This window comes from Eretmochelys imbricata, chromosome 7 (genome assembly GCF_965152235.1).
Source record: "Eretmochelys imbricata isolate rEreImb1 chromosome 7, rEreImb1.hap1, whole genome shotgun sequence".
NCBI lineage: Eukaryota > Metazoa > Chordata > Testudines > Cheloniidae > Eretmochelys > Eretmochelys imbricata.
Window position 1 is genome coordinate 68835044 of NC_135578.1, and position 17881 is coordinate 68852924.

General features: G+C 43.2%; 1 protein-coding gene and 1 long non-coding RNA gene across 2 annotated transcripts; one reads left to right on the plus strand and one right to left on the minus strand.

The window, feature by feature from the left end:
* Nucleotides 1-407: 407 nt before the first annotated feature.
* LOC144267934 (DPY30 domain-containing protein 1-like) lies at nt 408-5613 on the plus strand. The gene is made up of 3 exons (XM_077822379.1): nt 408-554; nt 668-790; nt 5506-5613. The coding sequence occupies exons 1-3, from the start codon at nt 408-410 to the stop codon at nt 5611-5613; spliced, it is 378 nt and encodes a 125-aa protein (XP_077678505.1).
* Nucleotides 5614-9923: 4310 nt separating this feature from the next.
* LOC144267318 (uncharacterized) lies at nt 9924-17842 on the minus strand. Its single transcript, XR_013346581.1, has 2 exons — nt 17399-17842; nt 9924-16723 (listed from the first exon to the last, which is right to left on the minus strand). It is a non-coding gene; the product is annotated as an uncharacterized LOC144267318 (long non-coding RNA).
* Nucleotides 17843-17881: the final 39 nt, after the last annotated feature.

Genomic DNA, 17881 nt, shown 5'->3' on the forward strand with positions numbered 1-17881 from the left:
ACAGGGACTTTCACCTCTAGAGAACCAAGCTGGTAGTAACCAAAAGTGGTTACCAGCAGATGTCTTTTCAATAGGTTATGTGAAGTGAGTTGCTGGTATCAGTATAGTGTTGTTCATCTCACAAAACCAACAGCTCAGTTGCCACCTTTCTTAGCTGTGACATCCAAGAATGTATTGGCCATTAAGGCTGAATTACTCCTTTACTACCAGAAATTGTTCCCCATGTCAAGGTTGAGATGTATCACCAAGGCAATGTAAAGAGATTTGCATGACCACCAATGTCTCTAAGGTGCCACAAGTCCTCCTTTTCTTTTTATGAAACCTTTTGTTAGTGCACATGTTCTCACTCAATAATGTCTGAAACATTTCAGTTAATATACTGGTGCAGCGCTTGGTAGAAGATAAGAATGGATACAGAGTACCTCAAGAAATGCATAGGAAAATGCTTAACTGAAGGACTTGCAGAGGTGGCAGAGCATCGGCCAGCAGACCCAATTAATTATCTGGCATACGGGCTTTACAAATACAAGAAAAATTTAAATAAAGAAGAAGAGGTGAATTTCCTTCCATTTTAAAAAAATCTTTTTTGACATTTAATCCCAACATGGCTGATTTTAGTTTCCATATTTTGTCATTGGTCAATGTCATAATTTTTCTGCAACGCTAGAGGAAGGTAGAGAGGGCCCAGCTGATAAAAGATCATGCAAAGGCCCTGATAGAACTGGAAGTGGTACAAAAACTGAAAGCAGAAGAGCTCCTGATCAAGCAGAAAACTGAAGCACATTATCAGGTCTGGCAGAATTTAATCTTGTGTACTACATTTTAAAACTGAAATCTTATTATCTTTACATGCTTTTGAAAATTGAATATTAATAAAATTATTTTATATTTTAATCTAATAATGCAATAGTTTTAATCTAAAATGAGGTTTTTTACATTAAAAAATTAATCCTCACAATACTCCTGTAATTAGAATAGATAGGTAAATCATTTGTATCCCCATATTACAGATAAAAGAAAAGGAATTCTCACAGTGTCTCCAACTACCTGGCTAAAAGGGAAATTTAGATTATAATCCAACAACTCATGAAAAAACACACCCCTGACCGACATAAATTTCACCAACAAAAGCACTGATGTGAACAGCATAGAGGGGCTACATGAGAGGCCTTATAGCGGCATAGCCACAGCAGTACAGCTGTACCGCTGTAAGGTCTGTAGTGTAGACATAGCCTGAGCGGTGACTTGGTGACGGTATTAGAGAGACAAGGTGGGTGAAGTAATATCTATTATTAGACCATCTTCTGTTGGTGAGAGAGACAAGCTTTCGAGCTTACACAGAGCTCTTCTTCAGGTCTCTTGATTACAGTATGTAAGCACCTTCGCAGGGAGAAGGGTACTAAAGGACTCTTTGATCTAGTGGAGACAGGCGTAACAAGAACCAGTGGCTGGAAACTGAACCCAAATGAAAAATTAGGCACACATTTTTAACAATGAAGATGATTCACCACTGAAACAACCTACAGGGAGATAATGGATTTTCCATTTCTTGATGTCTTCAGATCAAGATTGGATGCCTTTCTGGAAGGTATACTGTAGTCAAACACAAGTTACTGGGTTCAATACAGGAACAACTGGGTGAAATTTAATGGCCAGTGATACACAGGAGATCAGACTAGATGATCTAATGGTCCCTTCTGGCCTCCAAGTGTTACGAATATGACTTAAGAGGTCTAACCAAAACTGCTTTAATTGCTGGTAGCAGCCTTTGGTTAGTCTTCTCTAGGGCAGTGCTTATCGACCTTTTTTGGGCTCAGGACCCGTTTGTAACTGTTTATGGCTGGGATCTCAAACTCAAATCACCATGAGGGCCACGTGAGGACTAGTACATTGGCCAGATGGCCACATCACTGAAACCTTTTCATACAACAATACAAAAGTATAGTCAAAAATGAAAAAATGAAGAGTAATATAGCATGCTATTAAAAGTCAATGTATTAACTTTTTTTAAATCCTGAATCTTTTTTTTAAAATCCTGAATCTCAGGATTTTATATATGGTCAATATTTAAAAAAAAAAAAATCATAAAACAACAACTGGAAGACCTTTATAGCCTATAGGATTTCTATTTAAGTATGTACAATAAAGTACCTGAATTTGAAGGTATCTTATTTAACATGCTGAAGTTAAGCCAATGAATAAATTTAAGTTCAATTAATAAAAATCTTAGTATGTTTGCAGACAATTCACAAAGAGGAAGAAGGCTGTAATAACTGAATAGTTCACCCAACTCTGCTGTCAAACAAGCACCTTCTCCTGTTATAATGGTAGCATAAATGTCGCTCCCTCTACCCCGGCCCTGCCCTCACTCCACCCCTTCCATGAGGCCTCGCCCCTGCCCCACCTCTTCCCACCCTTCCCCACCCCCATTCCAACCCCTTCCCCAAAGTTCCTACCCCAACTCCGTCCCCTCCCTGCCCCTATTCCAACCTCTTCCCCAAATCCCTGCCCCAACCCCGCCTCTTCTCCGCCTCCTACCCTGAGCGCGGCATCCCCACTCCTCCCTCATCCCTCCTGGAAAGTTCTAAGTGCTGCCAAACAGTTGTTTGGCAGCAGGAAGTGCTGGGAGGTAGGCGGAGGAGCAGGGATGCAGCACGCTTGGGGGAGGGAGGAGGCGGGGGAGGGGAGCTTGGTTGCCGGTGGGTGCAGAGCATCCACTAATTTTTCCCCATGGATGCTCCAGCCCTGGAGCACCCAGGGAGTTCGCACCTATGATGGGCCGCAGGAAATAACTCTGCGGCCGCTGCATGTTTGAGACCCCTGGTTTATGGCCTGTCACAACCTAGGAAATAGTCTGGGGGTGGAGGCTCTGGGGTAGTTTTGGTTGGGTTCTGCCCCCTTGGGGCGGGGTAGAGTGGTCCTGCCAGCACTCTCCCCACAGTGGCAGCTCCTGCAGCTCCTGTGCTGTGGGGCTGGCTAGGCTTGGCTTTTGGCTCTGGCCATTGCAACGTCCAGGATTGTAGCACTGCTCTGGTTTGGCTTCGCCCACCTGACTAGACCAAATTTGTGTGAGTTGTGAACTGGCCCATGGGTTTGCAGTGCCACTCACTCAAATTTGACCTACCCAGACTCCCGTCATCATGACAGCTGAGCCAAGCCTGAGTTGCACTGGGACCCCAGAGATTGCAGTGCCTGCAGCAGAGAGACAAGCCCAGCCAGCCTCATGGGACAGGAGCCACAGGAACTGCCACACTACCCTTTGAAACATTCTGGTGACCCAATTTTAGGTCCTGATCCACGGGTTGAGAAACCCTGCTCTAGGGCAGTGTGATAGGGTCTGCGGAGGGCCAGGTGATCTAGTGGGTGTGAGATAACCAGGATACAATCTAAACTAACGAGTAGATGTGTCACCCCTGCCCTCTAACCTGGGGAGCCCTTTACAGGGCATTGCTGCTATGGCTTCCAGTCAAGACTGCTCACAAACACCCTCTAGCATGTAAGTTACTCTGAGCTATCTCTAAAAAAGAAAAGGCGGACTTGTGGCACCTTAGAGACTAACAAATTTATTTGAGCATAAGCTTCCGTGAGCTACAGCTCACTGCTACTCTGAAACCTGAGCTTTCTCTGTGTGCACTTGCAGCATGCCAGTCACACTCAGGTTCTTACCAACCTGAATTATACTGCAGGGTGACCCTCTCCCACTCCCAGATTTTTCCCCAGAAAGGTAGGGTCTTGTACTGCCCAGCTCTATCCTGGACAAAACAAGCTCGTATATAAAGTCTGTCATTTTATTAATAGAACTGATATGCACTAATCTTGTTATCTCAAATGGAGTTACAAGAAAAATACAGATAAAACACAACTAGTGCCTAACGTAGCAAGCCACGTTAAATTCAAAGCAAAGTTTTTCTCACCACAGGTTCTCAAAAGTCTTACTGGCCAAACTCCTTAGACCAGGATTCCTTGTTCCATGTAATGACTGCTTCCATTGTTCCTACTCATACTGTGAATCGACTGGGGAGAGGGAGCAAGAGAGAGAGAGGAGAAGAAAGGGAGCCTGGGGGTGTCAGTCCAGTTCCTTACCTGTGTGTATGGGCTTAGCTTTGCCTCAGGGTTTCAGTGTCCTTGCCCTCTTTTTACAGGGAGTGAAGGCGGTGGGGAATGAGGCTTATACACTCCTGCAGCAAAGGCACTTGATAAGGGAGCCCAGGTCCTCCAATTCCACCAGGCTCTGACTCAGGGCCCTATGAGAGCCAGTCAGTGTCTGGCCCTCAGAGTTACCAGCTGGGTCACTTCCTATCATCTGTCTCTCCCCATCGTTCCAAGTACAATATAAGATAACAAAAGGGAAAAAAAGACCTTCAACCCCAACGAGGCTCCGTCCCCTTCCTCCCCAGGAGACTTCTTCAAGACCCTTGTTCAGGAGCCCCCCAGGAAAGGTCTGATTTCCTCCCCAATCTAAGTTGGGTTGCTCCCTTTTAAGCTTCCTCCCCAGCTGGTCTGCTGGTCTGGAGAAATGGGGCTACCTGGGCCCAGTATTGTCCTTTAACCCCCTTTGAGCCCAGTGTGGGGTTTGTGCATCCCATCAGAGGCTCCCAAAGTCATGACGATTGGTGGAGTTGAACCAGAGTTAGCCATGGCAGGAAATTCCCCAATGCAGATGAGACTCCAGGGGCTGGCTCTCCATGACTTGCGTGGCATCTCACAACCAGCAACATGAGTGAAGTTGGACATTGCAGAAATGAAGAAAAGAAGTGTGAGCTACTGGGAGATAATGTGCTGAATGTCCTACTTAGCCTGCCAGTTTGAAGTTCTCAGCACTAAGGGCTGGTCTACACTACACAGTTAGGTCGACAGAAGGGAGCCTTCTGTCGACCTAATTATGTCAGTGTCTACACTACAGCCTTTCTCCTACCAATGTAAGTGCCCTACGACACCAACATAATAACTCCACCTCCACGAGAGGCGTAAGGCTTATGGTGGTGTAGTTAGAGTGACACAGCATCTGTGTAGACAGTGTCCGTCACATCGGCTGTCTTGTCAATTTTGCGGCTTCTGCCATGAAATTGACAAGAAAGCCAGGCAGCTAGATCCCAGCTACCCCCTCCCGCTCCCTGCTGGGAGCCGGGGCGAGAAGGGAAGCCAGCTTCAGACTCCAGTCCCATCTGTGAGCCAAGGTGAGAAGACTGAGCTCCTCTTCCCCACCCCACCCAGCCTCCCCCGGTGAGGATATGCACCACTGTCCCAAGGAGAGTGGTGTGGACATGCATCACCACAGTAATTACTGTGGTGGCTGTAAGTCAACCTAATATAGGTCGACTTAGGTTTGTAATGGAGACATACCCTTACTGTTAAAGAATTTAGAAAAATATTCTGTATAGGGCTAATCCTGCTCCCACTACAGTCAATGGCAAAACCTCATTGGCTTATTGGGAAAGAGATGAGGCATGTAGTCTGTCTGTTTCTCTTTTTGTTTGTTTGAATCAAATGTAACTTTTATCATAGAAGATCATTATTGAACAGTATCCAAGAAAGATGACAGCAGAACTGTTCAACAAGTCTGGAACCCCTAATTTGGCAACGGTTGTAGAGGTTGATGAGACTGTTATTTAGAGTAAGTATTATACCTAACAATACAAATAATGTCTAAACAGTTTTTCTCACCACATGTTCTCAACAGTCTTACTGGCTCCATTCATAGGTACTACAGTTAATGTTCCTTAGTACTTTGCCTGCTTTAGTCCATGATTACATGACACACTTTGAAAAAGTGGGTTGACATACACCACTAGACAAGCACCAATCTTTAATCAGATATAAGAATGACTTCAGCAACCTCTTTTTTATGTAGATAATTTTGTGTTTTAGATATAACATGATTTGTCCATAAAAATGTTTTTCTATAAAACAAGAAAATGTATGGCTACAAACAAGTAAAAAGACAGTCAACTTTTAATCTGCCTGGGAAACAATATGCTGGAAATGTGCTGCTTTTTTCAGTTTAGTTAAGGAATAGAATGTATCATAGTTTTGTTATTTGCGGGACTTACATTATGAGCCAGTTTAAAGAATGAAAATGTTCCTGGAAGAATTTTAATATAACAAAACCCAGCTAAATTTGAGTAAAAGCCATGTATTTAACAAAAAAAATCACAAAGGTAATTCAAGTTTTGCAGCCAAATGTCTGAGTGTCTTTTTAAGTAATGTTGTGCCATAGCCTGATTAAAGCTAGAAATTTCCAAAGTAAGGTAGTCTCACTCTATTTCCTTGACTGGGGTGGCCAACCGGTGGCTCCGGAGCCACATGCGGCTCTTCAGAAGTGAATACGCGGCTCCTTGTACAGGCACCGACTCCAGGGCTGGAGCTACAGGCGCCAACTTTCCAATGTGCTGGGGGGTGCTCACTGCTCAACCCCTGGCTCTGCCACAGGCCCTGCCCCCACTCCACCCCTTCCCGTCCCCTCCCCTGAGCCGGCTGTGCTCTCGCTCCTTCCTGCCAAAGAGCCTCCTGCATGCCACGGAACAGCTGATCGGGAGGTGCGGGGAGGGAGGAGGCGGTGCTGATTGGTGGGGCTGCCAGTGGGTGGGAGGCACTGGGAGCAGTGGGTTGGGAGCGGAATTGGGGCTGCTGACTTATTACTGTGGCTCTTTGGCAATGTACATTGGTAAATTCTAGCTCCTTCTCAGGCTCAAATTGATCACCCCTGTCCTTATCTATTAATTTCCTAGCTCACATTCATACACACACCTGAACCTTGTCACTGCAGTGCAGGCTCTTTGTGAACATCAATAGTTCTGTTGCAGGTGGAGGGCTGATGATACGCCTTTTTAAACAGGAGCGATACCTTATGAGTGTAACAAAATTGTAGTTTGAAGCAGACACCCTAGCATGAAACTTATAGCAAAAATCATCAACACCTGGGACCGTGGACTAATCTCTTAAGTCACTGTCATGGATGGTATCTACACTCACAGATATATGTCTCTAGTTGGTGGTGGGAAGAAGTTAGGGGAGGGAAAACCTGACCTTAAATAGAATCGGTACACTTTCATCCAAAAAAAGGGAATATGCATTCAAAAGCACACAGCCATACAAGAGTGGGAAAACATGGGTTTAAAATCAAATTCATCTAAATGAAGAATAGTCATGGTTTTTGATTGAGTGGACAATATTATATGAATAGAAAAGAAACTGGGTAAATATACTGCATACTGACAGAATAAACTCATGTACACTGATTGGCTGTGAACTAGAGTTCCTTGTGCAACAAAATTTACCTGTTGGGGTCATGAAGATACCTCTCCAGAGTGTATCAGAAATTAAGGAAGCAAATAAGATGCTTGGTGTGTTTTTAAAAAGCAACAAACTGTTCTAGCTTAATGTTAACCTCTGCAATTCACTGTCACAAGAAGTTCCTACTCCTGTCTAGTCAGAGAAGCTGCTTGAGTCCCATTAGCCTGCTGACATCAGAAGCATTTCCTGTTTCCATCTTTAAAGGGAGATGGATAGTTACAATGAAAATAAGTGGAGAAAATCTTGAATTTAAAAGAGAATTGTGCAAAATTCATTCTTTTCCTCCTCTCTGAAAACAAAAGCGACCTAGTTATTCTTTGGGTTTTTCTTTTTCTTTGCTGTCTCACTCTGAAATATTTACAGGAGCATAACATATATGTTATGTTTAAATCGTAAACTCATTAAGTTTTAATTTCAGCACATGAATGAAAACTTTATTTTAAAAAGTTTAAAGGAAAGTGCTGAGAATAACAAATTTCTTGTTATACTTGTTATGAAACAATAAGAAAGTTGTAGTGATGAAGGCAAAAGGATGGTAATATTGGTGCCCTGGGAAACGAGTATATGGCTAGTGGGTGAAATCACTTGTCATTGGATATTGAAGAGAGATCAGTGGGTGAAGTTATAAACTATTAGGTAGAGGGGGACTTGGTTTGCTAAAATTCAGAAATGTCAGATGTCCTGTCCACATTTTAAAAACATGGCTAAACAAAGCTGTCTGGCTAGCTCAACTTTCTTTGTCTTCACAGTGTTGAATTCATGAGGTAATTCTTTCTCTTGCTAACTGGAAAATGGAATAGCTGATATTTAATACTGTAAATGAGTGATTTACGTTTATTGATTTCCAAACATCATTTATCTGACTCAACATACCTAATATGAAAGAAAGACAAGGTGTGTGAGGTAATATCTTTTATTGGACCAATAGTTGGTGAGAGAGACATGCTTTCGAGCCACAGAGAAGTCTTCTTCAGGTCTGGGGGCAGGTGTACATTTAAAGCACTGCACTGGCGCAGCTGCAGTGTTTATTACTAAATGAAGATGCTCCTATGCTGACAGGAGAGTGAGTCAGCATAGTTAATCCATTTCCACAAGAGGAGATGGCTATGTTGATGGGAGAAGCCCTCCTGCTGACACAGTGCTGTGTACAACAGGGGACAGGTCGGTATAACTACATTGCTCAGGAGTGTGGATTTTTCACCCCCCAGAGCGACGTAGTTATACCAGTATAAGTGTGTAGTGTAAACATGGCCTGGCAAAGGTACTCTCAGCAGGCAAGTCTACACTACAAAATTAAGTCGACCTAAGTTAGGTCGATGTACAGCCACTGCCATAATTAAATTGCTTTTGCATGTCCACACTACACTCCTTCTTACAGCGGTGCGCATTCTCACCAGAAGCCCTTGTACCTATTTAACTGTCAGCGTGGGGCACTGTGGGACAGCTTCTGAAAGGCAGCAACAGTTGATGTAAGCAACACAGTGTCTACACTGACACAGGACTGACCTAACTGTCGACCTAAGCGTTATGTCTGTTAGGGAGGTTGAGTTAAGTCAGTGTAGTAGGTGAGTTACATCGGTGGGAGCTACATTTTAATGTAGATGCTTACAGAGATAGGTTGACCTAACTCTATAGTGTAAACCAGGCAGGAGTCACAGCACAATTGCAAGGTGGAATAGATAGTTTATCGTAAGTAGTTAGCACATAATGTAAGGGACCATTCTAGAGTGGCCAATTAACACCTCTGCAGTCATAGGATAAAAAGAGGGGTTTAATGGGTTACAGATTGTTGTAATAAGCCATAGATCCAGTGTCTCTATTCAGACCATGATTTTTAGTGTCTCGCAGAGTTATGAATTTAAGCTTCCTGCCTTATCTTTTGAAAGTGTTGTGCAGGTTTCCTTTGAGGACTGATAGGTCAGAAAGAGAGAGATCGCTCTGTGAAAAGTGTTTACCCACAGGTGATAGGGTGTTTTTTCTTATAATTTTCCTTTGTGAGTTCATTTGAGAGCGTACTGTTTTTCTGGTTTCACCCACATAGTTGCTATTGGGGCATTTTGTGCGCTGGATGAGGTTTACCATGTTGTGATAGGCATATGTAGAATCCATGGATCTTCAAAGGCGTGTTGTGTCGGGTGTTGACCATTGTAGCAGTGGAGATATGTCCACAGGTTTTGCATCTGTTGTGCTGGCAGGGTCTGGTGCCACTTTGAGTTGGTGTGTTCTTGTCTCTGGGGAGCTAGCTCCTGATAAGCTTGAAGAGCTTGGGGGTTGTTTGGAAGCCAGAAGTGGAGGCTCAGAAAAGATTTCTTTCAGGATGGGGTCCCATCAAGTATGGGTTGTAGCTGTTTGATGTTACCCCAGTATGGATTCCAGTGTGGTTTGACAGGTGACAACTAGATGTGTGGTCAGAGGGGGTTTTACTTCTGTATTGAAGCATGTTTTCTTGGGGTATTTTGGTGGCCTGTTACATAATGTGATCTTTGTTTGGTGATGACAGGTTTAAATGTGTTAAGGTGTATATTCTGGACTTACTCCTCACAGGTATCTGAATGCCTGGCTGTAGGTAACAGATTTCTTGATGCATATAATATGAAAGAAGTAGTTAGAAAAATAAAGACACAATGGACTGAGGAAATAAACAAATAATTGTTACAAAGTTAAATATAAGCATTATCAAGAGTTAAGTAACTAGATAGGACTGCTAAAAATCACTGAAAAAGGAGAATCAATGAATAAACAGCAATCCTGCCTTTTTGATATTATACATCATTCCTTATTTGTGGAAATAAATATTACAAAACAGATAATAATATGATTTGATTATTTTGCCAAAAGTGTATTTGTTTTTGATTGTACACAAAAATTCATTCTTTTCATACATAGAAAGAAAGAAAGGAGAAGGTTGTCGACATTTTGGCAGATGGTAAAGCTGTGGAAACAAACCAGGAACCATCAAGGGACAAACCTGACAGGGATGACGACTCAGTACATGAATGAGAATGAGCTGAATGAATCACTAACAGGACATCTCATGAGGGAGCTTCAAATGAGAACACTGCAAGCAAAGATCCCATAAAGCTTTTTGAAATGTCTGGTAGAACACAGCAAACCTAGGAATGAATAAGACATGAAAACCAAAGACATAGTAGTTTCACATACAAGTATGAATCCAGTGAAGAACTGAAATTAATATAAAGACAAAAAATAAGGTATATGAATTGACTAAATTATCTTCCTCTTGTGTACAGTACTCTGGAAATTAGTAGGAAAGAGTTTTCCTTTCTGTTCATGATGGTCCACAGATACTAAGGCCCTGATCCTGAAATGTAATATGTGTGTGCAGACTGGTGTCTGTATTTGCATGGGAAAGTAAAATAAAGCAGTGCACGATAAAAGACTTTGGAGCACTTTTTTCTTTAAACTTTCTGTACCTCTTACATCCTTGCATTCTACACCACCTATTATATTGATTTTTAAAAATATGTCCTGGCAAATATAATGACACTACTAATTTTGTACTCATATTTAATGGATCCAATTTGATTACTGTATCTGTAATTGCTAATTTTGGAAATAGTGCACCCTTCAGAACAGTTCTTAAAGTGGTAGACTTTACTAAATTTCAGTCACAAAGCAAATGAAACTGGCATCTTTACATTTTGCCTGTGAAACAGTATCCTGGATTTCTAGTTAAATAATTGCATAAAATATCTTCTGAATAATTCTACTGTGCACCTGCTAAATTTAGAATTTGTTTTAACTGCTTCGAAGTTTTTAATAAGGTTTTAGCACAGCTCCTATGGCCAATCATATTTTAAAATCCTAGGTTATTAAAAGCTATTTTATCCTGCATGTTCAGTTGTCTATAGGTTTTTTATGATTATGCATACTTTGGATCCAATTTGAATGAGGGAAGTGTCAAAAATCATGTTTTCTTGTATGTATTCAGGAGGCCATCAAAATAATTTGGATCAAAAGTTGTTGGAGTTTTTCCTCAATAAAAATGTACCATTTAAAAGTTTCATAACACACTTATGCACATGACTTTAGACTAGAGAGATGGAATGGAAGAGCCTCAGTCACAATCTCCAAATAGGCTTTTCACATTGTAAGAAATTCCAGATGGGGTAAGGGAGAGGAGAGGAAGAGAAGGATAATTTATAGCTGATCGTGCTTCTCTAGAAAGGCATTCACCATTAATCTATTTTACAGCCCTCATTTGCATGTAACTTCCACTGAAGTCAGCTGGAATTCTGTGAAGCAAGCCCTAAATCTACAATTAGCAAACAAAACCTAAATACAATGACAGTTAAGGTAGTAAGTGGCAGGACACAATCCGTCCACCCCTAACGTTAGAATCATGGAAATAAGAGGAAAAACTTGTGTCCTTTCCACCTTCATATTACATACAACTACAACACACGATAGCACAGGGGTTCTCAAACGGCAGGTCGTGACCCCTCAGGGGGTCACAAGGTTGTTACATGGGGGTCACGGCAGCATCACCAGGCTCCCGCCTCTTCCCGCAGCTCCCATTGGCCGGGAACGGCTAACCGCGGCCACTGGGAGCTGCGGGCGGACATGCAAATGTAAACAAATGGTCTGGCGGTCCATCAGTGGCTTGCCCTGATGGGCTGCATGCGGGCCGCAGGTTGCCCACCACTGGTCCATACTGATTACAGGTTCTGCTGAATAACGATCCAAAGGAGAGCAGACCAAAGCATGTTCATTTTCATCATCTGAGTCAGATACCACCAGCAGAAGGCTGATTTTATTTTCTTGTGGTTCAGGTTCTGTAGTTTCTACATCAGAGCGTTGCTCTTTTAAGACTTCTGAAAGCATGCTCCACACCTCGTCCCTTTCAGATTTTGGACGTCACTTTCAATTCTTAAACTTTGGGTCGAGTGCTGTAGCTACCCTTCGAAATCTCACACTGGCACCTTCTTTGCATTTTGTCAAATCTGTGAAAGAATTCTTAAAAAGAACATGTGCTTGGTCATCATCGGAGACCGCTATAACACGAAATATATGGCAGAATGCGGGTAAAACAGAAGAGGAGACATACCATTCTCCCCCAAAGAGTTCAGTCACAAATTTAATTAATGCATTGTTTTCTTAACAAGCATCATCAGCATGGAAGCATGTCCTCTGGAATGGTGGCCAACACATGAAGGGGCATATGAACGTTTAGCATATCTGGCACGTAAATACCTTGCAATGCCAGCTACAAAAGCGCCATGCGAATGCCTGTTCTCACTTTCAGGTGACATTGTAAATAAGAAGCAGGCAGCAGTATCTCTCATAAATATAAACAAACTTGTTTGCTTATCCATTGGCTGAACAAGAAGTAGAACTGTGTGGATTTATAGGCTCTACAGTTTTACATAGTTTTGTTTTTGAGTGCCTTTATATAACAACAACAAAAATCTACATTTGTAAGTTGCACTTTCACAATAAAGAGATTGCATTACAGTACTTGTATGAGGTGAACTGAAAAATACTATTTCTTTTCTTTATCATTTTTACAGTGCAAATATTTGTAATCAAATATAATATAAAGTGAGCACTGTACACTTTGTATTCTGTGTTGCAACAGAAATAAATCTATTTGAAAATGTAGAAAAACAACCAAACATATTTAATAAATTTCAATTGGTATTCTTTTAACAGTGTGATTAATCACAATTAATTTTTTTAATCAAAATTATTTTTTTGAGTTAATTGCATGAGTTACCTGTGATTAATCAACAGCTCTACTAATACGTAAGGAAATATTCAGGCCAGTTTAAACTCAAAATGAGGCAGAGAGTTTGTCATTAAAAAGGACTGCACTAAAAGACCAGTAAAATCTTACCAAATGAATACATCATAGTAGAAGTTCAAAAATATATAGACGAGTTCATACCGATGGGACAATTTACACTTTATATTTTGAACTAGTAGATTTCCTCATAGGTAAGGAATGAGTATATTCCATACAAAATTTTAGAAACTTGAGTTCCTCTAACTAAGTTATAACAAATGTACATACAGGTCATATCCCCTACAGCTAACCCCTGAACACCCTTCTTGCAACTCTTATCATAGAGGGCTTGTGAAGTGGCTTTTCATGGTTGTAGGACTAACTCCACCTCCATCCCCTCCTGGTCTCTCTTAATGCACCCCATTAGATGTCAGGCCTCATGCCCTTGCCTCTCCTGGGATGGAATTCCACAAATCTCCCACTCTTATACCACGGCCTGGGCTACAGTATCCTATGTCAGGTTTCAGAGTAGCAGCTGTGTTAGTCTGTAGCCGCAAAAAGAAAAGGAGTACTTGTGGCACCTTAGAGACTAACAAATGTATTTGAGCATAAGCTTTTGTGAGCTACAGCTCACTTCATCGGACATCACTTCACAAGTACTCCTTTTTTTTTAGTATCCTATGTATTAACTGTATTTACCCAGGAGATGTGACAGAATTTGGCACCTGTGGTTCTTCCTTCTGGGAGTCTGTGATTAGTGTGAAATTTAGTGATCAGACAACCTTTTCAAAATCAGAGCACTGTTTAATACTAGGAACAAAGCATTTAGAGAAAAAGGATTTTGAAACAGTCAACCAACATGCATATCTATCTTAGTTAAATCCTACAATCCCAGCTTCTTCAGATATCCCAGGAGGTGCCTGTGTCAGTCTGGTTTCTCCCAACAATTCTCCAACAACTACCACTTCTTGAGAGATCTTTTTAACCTGTTATAGTCCTTTTTGATCCCAGGCCTTGGCCCTGCTTCTCAAAGCCAGTTCTGTAAGATGGATGGAATCAGGAGATAAAATATTAAAAGTTAATAGTTTGGGCATTGTCTCTCAACAACACAAGTGTTTTTTCAAGGGATGGCTTATCTTCATCCATTCCATTTTCTTTCTGCTTGTTTTTCTTATAGCACGCTATTACACTAAACCAATGTACAGTATTCATACAGTAAACTTCCCAATAACATGGTCAACATAGCATACAACATTCATAAATTATCACAGAACTGCTCCACAACTCCCTTTGGTGTGAGGGGTGCAGGTAGGAATCTGGGGGGGGCATAGGAGTTCCCGTTTGGTGCTCAGGGTGGGGGTGAGAATGTGGGGGGTGCAAGAATCAGGGCATGGTGTGTGGGGGCGCTGGGTATGTGTGGGGAGTGCAGGAGTCAGGGCAGGGGGTGTGTGAGGAGGGTGCAGGAGTCAGGGCAGAGGGCTGGGTACGTGTGGGGGGTGCGGGAGTCACGGCTGGGGCCGTGGGGGGGTGCAGGGGTCAGGGCAGGAGGCTGAGGTGTGAGGGGGTGCAGGAGTCAAGGCAGAGGGCTGGGAGTGTGTGTGGGGGGGTGTAGGGGTCAGGGCAGAGTGCTGAGGGTGTGGGCTAGGGTCGTGGTGGTGCTCCCAGCCTCCTGCCCAGAGCGGCTCACGGCAGGGGGCTGGAGGGGATATGCCCTGATTCCACCCCCCTTCCTCAAGGCCCCGTCCCCACCTCTTCTCTGCCTCCTCCCCAGAGCAGTGAGCATGCTGCGGCTCCACTTCTCTGGGCAGGAACCCAGCACATTGGGGGAACAGGTGGGGGAGGGGGGAGCTTGCCTGCCCTGCAGCAGCAGCTGGCAGGCCCAAGCTTCTTCACCCTGCCTCTGCAGGGGGGCAGAAAAGAGAAGGCCAGGGCAAACAAGATTTTTAATGGCACACTGCTGCCTGTCAGGGTCCTGGCCTGGGTTCGGCAGCGGGCTGAGTGGGGCTGGTGGCTGAGACCTGGCAGGCAGCAGCGTGCCATTAAAAATCGGCTCGTGTGCCGTCTTTGGCACACATGCCATAGGTTGCCGACCCCTGGTCTAGGTTTAGCGAGCCAGTCAATTGACGAGTCAGATAATGCCAACTCATCACAAATATTGTCAAATATCCTAGCAAGAATGATCTGATGTCAGTGGCAGCCTACATTTTTGATTGCATCACTGTGCCAGTCTTTCATTTTTTAGAAGTGAATTTCAAGGTGTTTCACATTTTTCCTGAATTAAAATAACTCGGCGGTTAAGTAACCTGCTTTTTGTAGTTAGGCATATCTATCTAAGACAGAGGTTCTCAATCAGTGGGGCATGCCCAACTTTCTAGGGGAGTACTAAATTTGAGTGAGTCGCATTGTGAGCCACCTAAGGTCACAATGCCCCTAAATTTGGCCGGGCTGCTCCTCCTTCAAGATGCCAGGATGCAGGAGCTCCTTCAAGAGGGAGAGGTAGACCAGCCAACTTTTTAGCCACATTTTAAAAAATGCCAACTTGGGATGTGATTAAAACAAGATTGAGAACCTGATTTAAGGCTAAGTCTATTGGAGTTTATAAAGTCTGTTTTGTTACTGCTTAATAAATTAGAGCTTTAAAATATGAGATTATATTTAATCAATCAAATGCCCAACCTTTGCAGTCATAATCAGTGGCGAAAAACTTCTGGCCTATGCTCCCCTTCTGGGGGGCCAGAAAGGAGAGGCATGTGCATAATCATATATGGCTCCAAAGAGTTGGCTCATTATTTATTTTACCAGACAACCTTACACGATGACCATGTAACACAAGGAAAATAAATCATTGCAACTTAGTCAATCAACTCACAATCCCATCGAGTACCACTAAAACCCAGCAGTTAGGGAAGAAAAATATATTTCCTTAATGGCTAGCTACATTTCCCAGAATGAAAGATTGCATTACACTATAACGTATGATATTTTTAAAATCATCTTTCTCCATTTTAATGCATCAGTAGTCATAAGTAATGGCTGCCACATGTGTTGATTTTAAACAAACATAAATACATTTGTCACGTGTAGAGTGGTAAATCTGTAGAATTTATTAGTGTAACTGCAGCAGTTAATGAGGAAACTGGAGGTTTTAGCAGTAAGGAAGGGACACTTTGATAGAGCACATGGTACTGGGGAAGGAGCAGCAGGTGGTCTGAGTTTTTAGCAGTTGGCTAAGGTTCTATCATAGCCAAGCTCACCAATCCAATGGTGGGATTTTCTCTGTTCTGCAACTGGAAGCAAGACAAGATTTAAAAGATTTGCTGTTACATCTACCTTGTTATTTTTTTTCAATAGTCTGCATGTTCGTGTTACATTTTTGATAAATAAACTCTTAGGATTCTTTTTATTTAAGATCATGGTAGAAGGGTTGGTTTGGTTTTTTTTTTTTAAAGTTGTGAAAAACTGATCTTTATTTTCCAGAAATATACAAACTTATTCTCTCATTTCTCCATCTTCTTCTTCTACTCCTCTGATGTATAGGACATTGTTACATCTTATCAAAGCTTCACCAAGGTGTCCTGACAATGCACCATCTATGTATTCTTCTGTGTTTGCAAGCTGCATGTTCATGTAGCCATTGACAGACGCCAGGTAGCCCTTCAGAGTAGCAGCTGTGTTAGTCTGTATCTGCAAAAAGAAAAGGAGGACTTGTGGCACCTTAGAAACTAACCAATTTATTTGAGCATAAGCTTTCGAGAGCTACAGCTCACTTCATCGGATGCATGCTGTGGAAAATCTCCCCACTGTATTTTCCACTGCATGCATCCCATGAAGTGAGCTACAAAGCTTATGTTCAAATAAATTTGTTAGTCTCTAAGGTGCCACAAGTCCTCCTTTTCTTTTTGCAGTTAGCCCTTGTACTCCATCCCCCACTTCAGCTTCCCCATCACCAGCTTCCCCCTCAGCCTGTTCAGGAAGGGCTTGGGGTTCAGGGGCAAGCTCATGGTAACGCGGCCTGGCACAACGCAGCGGTAAAAACAAAAATTCATCGCAGGGCCGCACATGCGCCCGCTGGAGCTTAAGAGACAGGCAGGAAGGATAGGTGAATTTCTAAGTCAATTTGACGTGGTATTACTATAATCAACCCCCAAGTATTTTTTTTGGCCAGGTGATGTCGCCACTAGTTAACAATCCAGTGGCAGATCAGTCTTCTGTTCGTTTTCTCATTATAACTCCAGCTTTCTAGTTTAGAAGTTCGTATATATGTACAGGAGTGAATGATTAAAATATTAGAGAAGAAAATGGGTTGTGTACATTTCAAACAGAACCAGTCAACCGTAACGAGTAAGCGGATTGGATTACCTACGAAGTTACTGCGGGCGTACAGGAGCTGGTCCTGCAATGTGTTGCACAGGGGCAGACCCCCCCCCACCTCCGATCGCACAGTTTCAGCGTGAAGTCCGGCGGCGGCGGGGGAGTTAGGCGGAGATGGAGGTTGACTTTACAGGCTTAGTAGCCAGTTAGGGCCACGCTACGGCCCTTTGTTCATGCCTGGCACCACAAGTGTGACACAGGGGCAGGCCCTTCAGCTGCACCAGCCCAACGCCCCCCGCCTGCGGGCCCCCCTGGCACCGGGGCTGACACCCGCCACCATGGCAGGAGCCGCAACGAGCCCAGCTGAGGCCCGGACACCGCCGCTCCTTTCTCCCCGTCAGCATAACTGCGCCGCCGCCGATCCCGCAGCAACCTACGCCCAGGCAGCGACTAAGAGTGCGCGTGCGCGCGGATGTGACGCACTCCGCCCCGCCGCCATTTTTCTGTGCTTTCTGCGCACGCGTCACCTTG

Excerpts from the sequence above, each read along its gene's own strand:
- LOC144267934 (XM_077822379.1), top strand. The coding sequence starts at position 408 with ATGGATACAGAGTACCTCAAGAAATGCATAGGAAAATGCTTAACTGAA. Across the intron at positions 555-667 it reads ATTTAAATAAAGAAGAAGAG|AGGAAGGTAGAGAGGGCCCA; the intron begins GTGAATTTCCTT and ends CTGCAACGCTAG. Across the intron at positions 791-5,505 it reads AAACTGAAGCACATTATCAG|AAGATCATTATTGAACAGTA; the intron begins GTCTGGCAGAAT and ends CTTTTATCATAG.